Source organism: Arachis ipaensis, chromosome B04 (assembly GCF_000816755.2).
Source record: "Arachis ipaensis cultivar K30076 chromosome B04, Araip1.1, whole genome shotgun sequence".
NCBI classification, from domain to species: domain Eukaryota; kingdom Viridiplantae; phylum Streptophyta; class Magnoliopsida; order Fabales; family Fabaceae; genus Arachis; species Arachis ipaensis.
In genome coordinates, this window is record NC_029788.2 from 21,051,706 (window position 1) to 21,057,621 (window position 5,916).

At 35.0% G+C, this 5,916-nt stretch overlaps 2 protein-coding genes across 2 annotated transcripts; one reads left to right on the forward strand and one right to left on the reverse strand.

Moving 5' to 3' along the window:
- Positions 380-3,845, forward strand: LOC107639114 (protein TRIGALACTOSYLDIACYLGLYCEROL 4, chloroplastic). Its single transcript, XM_021120959.1, has 5 exons — positions 380-796; positions 1,407-1,644; positions 2,049-2,412; positions 2,574-2,905; positions 3,451-3,845. The coding sequence occupies exons 1-5, from the start codon at positions 537-539 to the stop codon at positions 3,643-3,645; spliced, it is 1,389 nt and encodes a 462-aa protein (XP_020976618.1). The 5' UTR covers positions 380-536; the 3' UTR covers positions 3,646-3,845.
- Positions 4,399-5,350, reverse strand: LOC107637671. The gene has a single exon (XM_016341044.2). The coding sequence runs from the start codon at positions 5,197-5,199 to the stop codon at positions 4,510-4,512; it is 690 nt and encodes a 229-aa protein (XP_016196530.1). The 5' UTR covers positions 5,200-5,350; the 3' UTR covers positions 4,399-4,509.

The following is a 5,916-nucleotide window of genomic DNA, read 5'->3' on the forward strand; positions in this document are numbered from 1 at the left end:
CCGTAACACTCCACAATCGTATCCTAATTGATTGCACCGCTCACACACATTCTCAAGCCACCTCACTACACACTTTGTTTCTATTCGAACCTTCTCCACCTAAAACCCTCTTCCATTTCTTCACCGATTCATCAGTCAAAAACCCTTTTCGGTGGTAACTGGTAAGTGACCCTACAACCATTTTCAGCTTCACATTTTCTTCGTATTGCTCTTCCCTTATTTTGTCTCTCTCTTTTGTTTTTGTTTTTTGTTTTTTTTTTCTCTTTTAATTCTTAAGGCCTGTTTGGATGCCCCATTTTTTATGAAAATTGAATTAAATGGAAAAAATTCCGAATAATTATTTTATTAAATAATTTTGTCAAACTAAATTTAGATCAATCTTTTGCAAGTATAAGAAGCCACACGCACTCACTCTCACTCAGAATTCAGAAATAGTAGAGTATGTAGAAGAGTCATTCCAATTTTCAACACACTCACACACACACTTCACCAGTGTCAATGTGAAATCAACACAACCGTATGCGAAACAGTGAGTGATGAGGAAGTTGAGATGGGTAATGGATGGAGGAGGCTTTTGGGACCTTGATGTCTCAACTCCAAAGACCCTCGAGGGTTCGGCCTGCCCTGTTTCTGGGAATCCTCTACCCTTGGGCCTTTCCAGGGGGCCCAGGCTTTCCAGGCCCAAGCAGGTTGACTTCATGCAGCGCTTCATGTTCGCTCCGTTTGTTCCTTCCTTCTCCAAACCAAATGGACTCTCCCTCCAGCGAGTCCTCTCCCTCCCACTCAACGATGACTGGTATCAAAATATTAGCTTGATTTCACATTTTCGTTCATTCCCATAGTTAAAGTTTTGATTTTTATGTGTTTTGTGTATCTGGGTATTCTTGTTTTGGTTCATGTGGTGGGTCAATTGGCGGAATTTGCAGCGGGGTATGTTAAATTTGCTGTTTTTATCTCTTTGTGGCTGCATTTTGGATATGTTTACTTGTTGAGGGTCTTTTCATTTTGTTTATGGCTTGGCTGCCAATGTTCTGAATTTTGATTGCATCAATCAATTCAATAGGAGAAAGTTAAAAGGGGGTGAAATTTGGAATTTTTATAGTTATGTTGCTCTCTTAGATAATGGCATGCTTCTACTGAAGCAGCAGAGTTGGATGTGGTTAGTTTTAATTTGAAGATATGTGACATTGTGGAATTTTTTATTTATTACAATGTGGGTGGATTAATGAGATCATTGAGGGTAGATTTATGTGTAGGACTAGGACAGGATTAAAGTGACCATGTTAGTTATTGTTTGAATTATCCTGTTAAGTTAATTTTTCTTCTTTTCCTAGCTGTGTCTTTGTCATAATTGAACTGTGTCAATTCTCATGGAATTCTGATTTTCAAGTCTGAAAGTTTTGCAGGGTTGTATATCTTCTTGGTCAATTCCATTTGCAAAAATTCATTTCATTTGTTAAAAGAAGTGAGGAAAAGCCATCTCGAGTTTCGTCTTGGTTTAAAACCATTGGGAGACAGCTGCAGCAGAAATCCTTATATGCACTGGGCTTGTTTTCAGAGTTCCAGTTAACATCGGATGATATCTTACATTTGGCCTTAGACTATGATGATAATCCAAGAGGGAAAGCAATTCTTCGTCACAAGGTAAGCATTTGCGTGTATATTCTTTTGAGTTTCTAAAGTTCCTTGCATGGCTCCATTTCTTGATGAATTTTAGTATTCTGTTTTAGAATTCTATGACAAGACATTAGATTGTTAAATGAGCTTTTCTGTTTTCCTATTAGGTACTTTTCATTTTTCCTTGAGGGGTGTTCGGTTATTGTGAATGGCCATATTTCGGGATAAATTTGTCTATGAATGTAACTTCTTCATTTATTAATTGATTATGAATTTTAAGTTACCTAAAAATTTGGACATACACCGTTAATACAAACCACATTAGCTAACTACTTTTATCTATCTTTCTTACTTTACGTTATCATGCTGCGTGTATACTGAGCTAGATTTTGTGTATTTATACTAACTGTGCAATTGGTGAGTGGTTGTAGTTTCCTAGTCATGAACTCACAGCGGAGGCAGTTTTGCCTGGTCTTTTTGTTGACAAGTCTGGTAATTATTGGGATGTTCCATTTTCAATGGCGATCGACTTTGCTTCCCTATCAACCAGCGATTCTTCTATGAGTTATCATTTATCTGCGCACTATAACTCTGGGTCACCTGAGCCCTTTGACAGGATCCAAAATCAAATTGGCGGACCACCACGAAACATACTTCCAGGTTTAGCCCTCAAAAGTTCCATATCTTTCAGGAACAAGGTTGATATTTGGAAAAGTGAAGCTCCTAAGTTGAAATTGGTGCAACCATATGACTTGTTCATTTCTAATCCTAATGTGTCTGCATCATGGAATATCGGTAAGATGGCCACTTCTCTGTGACAGTTTCTCAAATAGTCAAGACGAAGAGATTTAGATAGATTTAAAATGATCATCGTTCTATAACTAAATGATTGCTTTATGTCATGGATTGGATACCATAGGCATTTTTCTTATTTGTTCTTTGAATTCTCTTGTAAGGTGCTGCTGCTACAACTGGTTTTGGAGAGAGTGCAGAAAGAGCACTGGCAAATGAAGATCCCATAGGTTTTTTTATTGATAATCCTGATGGGCTTAATGCTTCGTTTCTAGCAGATACATTTGCATCTGCTTCTCTTACAGCCCAACTTGGAAACTTCCAAAAGCGTTATCTAGATCTTACGCGATTTCAGGCCCAGCTGAATATACCTTCAGGTACCAAATTCTTTTATGGTGCGAGAAATCTAGCACGGGAATATTTCCAATCCAGAAAGCCCAGCTTGGATGATTTTCAGGCAGTTTGCCCCGATGCCACCTTATCTTTTCAACAGCAGGTAGTACCAATTCACTTGTCCGATTTCACATTCTTAGAAGTTTTTTCCTGGCTAGTTCAATTCCATCTTGAAAGGACTGCAAATGGGTAAATTACACTAACCTCCCTTGTGGTGGGAAACAAAAATGCTATGTACCCACCAAAAATGGGTGATTGATTTCTAGTGTACACTTAGCATGGGTGGGTTGGGAATTATTTCTCATGACACCCCTCTATTTGTAGAAGTATATACTAATCTCTCTTAGATTTAGTTTATATGCCACTCAGCACCCTTGCTCATATTTTGTGTATCGTGACACTAATCACCTTTATAAACACGACATAACTTGCATTGACCTCCGCCATAAGGAGGTTCGTGTAGACATGACAAATCTACGGATGTTGTGTGTAAATATCTCCTAACCTCAAAGGAAGTGAATGTAATTTATCTTAAATAAATTTAGAGGCTAGTAGAAAGTCTAAATTCTACAATGCTGCACAAAAATTTGGTTCTTAAAGCTGCTTGCATGTTACCACTTACTAACACATGTTTGTGTGATTTTGCAGATTTTTGGGCCGTTGAGTTTTAGAGTTGATTCAGGAGTAACAATTGATTTGAAGGACCCTAACATTGTAAAAGCAAAGGATTCAGTAATAGCAATTGAGTATGCATTGCAAGTACTTCTTTCAGCAAAAGCAGTTGCATGGTATTGTCCCCAGCGCCAAGAGTTTATGGCAGAACTTCGCTTCTATGAGAAATAAGGAGTTTCATCAACACACATTACTCCATAGCCATTCTTTTAATTTCAACTTATTCTTTTTTTGGTTCTTTAGATTAAATTGCAAGGTTGTTGTATGGTCATGTAAACAAGTGGTTGTTATTTATCAATCTCAATTTCTGTGGAAATAGCTATTTCTATTTTGTTACTTTTTTCTTTCAATATCTTTTGGGATTATAATTGTCGACACGAAAAATAGTGATGAACATGTCAAAGTTGACAGAAAAAGAAGATAATGTGTTGATCCTTTTTTAACCCCCTAACTTATTTTGCAGCTAAATACATTGGTTTTTTAATGTATCAAAAAAGTTAAAGCGACACTTATTTTTAGACGCAGGGAGTGGTATATTTTCTTTTACATAATTAATGTCTGTGTTAGAATAAGATATATAAAATAAAGATTTACTTGGTTCTTAAAATCAAGAATTGAAAAGAAATAACAAGATTTTATAAAGTAAAGAACTTTAAGATTTTAATATATTAGATGAGATATCATACCAAAATTAATACCTTTTATTTTTCTTATTCCTAATCCTTTGACCAACACTCTAAAGTCTAAAACCTCATATAATATAATATATCTTTTTTTTTGTCTCTTAATTACCTCTCTCAAGTTGGTCCCGTTGACCAAAGACTCACTCCATCACATGTTTGAACATTCATTCATGTTCACATTCATATTCAAACATAAATCATTCAAACACAACTTAATAACAAGATTTAACATTCTAGATACAAGAACAGCAATTTAATCAAGAGATAGATTAATATATCAAACGCTTTCATAGTTTCATTACACAATATATATAACTAATAATTAATTACTGATACCACTCACTAATTCTTATTAGTAAGTATCATGATCAGGGAAGGCATTATTATTGACAGCAAGATCATGCCAACTAAAATCATTATCCATGATCATCATCATGCCATGATCATCACTATTATAACTGTTCTTCATAACATACTCATCAAAAGAGTAACCACTCTCTTGCTCTTGCAATTGATGATCCTGTTGCTTCTGCCATGGAAAAAGAGAATTATTATTATTATTATTAGTAGTAGCAGCTAATTGTTGTTGACCCTGATTATGATCATCATAACAATAACCTCTTCCACTTCCCCCACCAACAACAAATGATGATGGAATTATTGTTCTTCTTGCTGATGATGATGATGAACCTTGTTGGAAATTTAAGGTAATAGGACCTTTATTATGGACCCCAATTAGTGATGAACATGACATAATGCTGTTGTTGCTATTAGGACACCCTGTGAATTGTTGCACCAATGCCCTAAAATTGGTGGTGTTTGCATTGAGAAGTGTTGTTGGTGTTTTCTTTGATGCTCTTGATCTTCTTCTAATTGGTTTTGTAACACCACTTCCTTTTGGACTCAAAATACTCTCTGATGATGATGATGCTGCCACCATGGTGGTTGTTGCCGCCGCCGCCGCCGCCGTCATCTGATGAGTTTGGTGCTGATTATTGAATTGCTTCCATTGATTATGATCATTGGTAGCACTAGCAGCCATAATTTAAGTGAATGAACAAAACTATTTGTAATGTAAAGTTAGATAGAAATCATATTATTATGAATTGATAATGAAAGTAAATGAATGAATGAATGAGTGAATGAAGGGTAGGCTTTAATTTATTACATATAGTAGTGGCTTGTGTAATTGTCAAAGTAAAATTTTCAAAATGTGATATATATGTAAGTATCTTTTTGACTAGTCTTTGATTGAGATGGATGAGAAAACTTGAAGCCTAAGAATAATAATAGTATTGGAAGGAGTGTGCTGCTTCCAGGAAGCAACGTGTTGATATAACTGGCCAAAGTGGGAAATAATAAGAGCTAAGCTTGCTCTACTTGCACCATCACGTTTTTGGAGAATTTGAATTTTGAAGTCATTATTGATATCTTTCTTACCTCAACTTGTATTATTTCTAGAGTATATATCCAAATAGTTTTACATCGAAATTTTATAAAAAAAGATATAAATTTCTGTCTTAGTTAGATTTATTATTTTTATTTAGATAAATAAATCTTTAAAAGTGTGACAAAAAGATTTATATATTTTATTTTTAGACTTAAAAGTTTTTAGAGACCTATTTAAATATATATTCTTATTTCTATATACTTCTGTCTCTAATAACATACACAAATTTGTGTTCAGCAAAATGTGTATCGTACCATAAGGTTGAACTTGAAAATGATAAGGTCTTTATGTGTTCATTGGCCGGATTTA

What these genes read in the sequence shown, in the direction of transcription:
- LOC107639114 (XM_021120959.1), top strand. Translation starts at nt 537, where the DNA reads ATGAGGAAGTTGAGATGGGTAATGGATGGAGGAGGCTTTTGGGACCTT. An exon ending in CTCCCACTCAACGATGACTG is followed by an intron (nt 797 to 1,406) that starts GTATCAAAATAT and finishes AAAGTTTTGCAG; the next exon opens with GGTTGTATATCTTCTTGGTC. An exon ending in GTCTGCATCATGGAATATCG is followed by an intron (nt 2,413 to 2,573) that starts GTAAGATGGCCA and finishes TTCTCTTGTAAG; the next exon opens with GTGCTGCTGCTACAACTGGT.
- LOC107637671 (XM_016341044.2), bottom strand. Translation starts at nt 5,199, where the DNA reads ATGGCTGCTAGTGCTACCAATGATCATAATCAATGGAAGCAATTCAAT.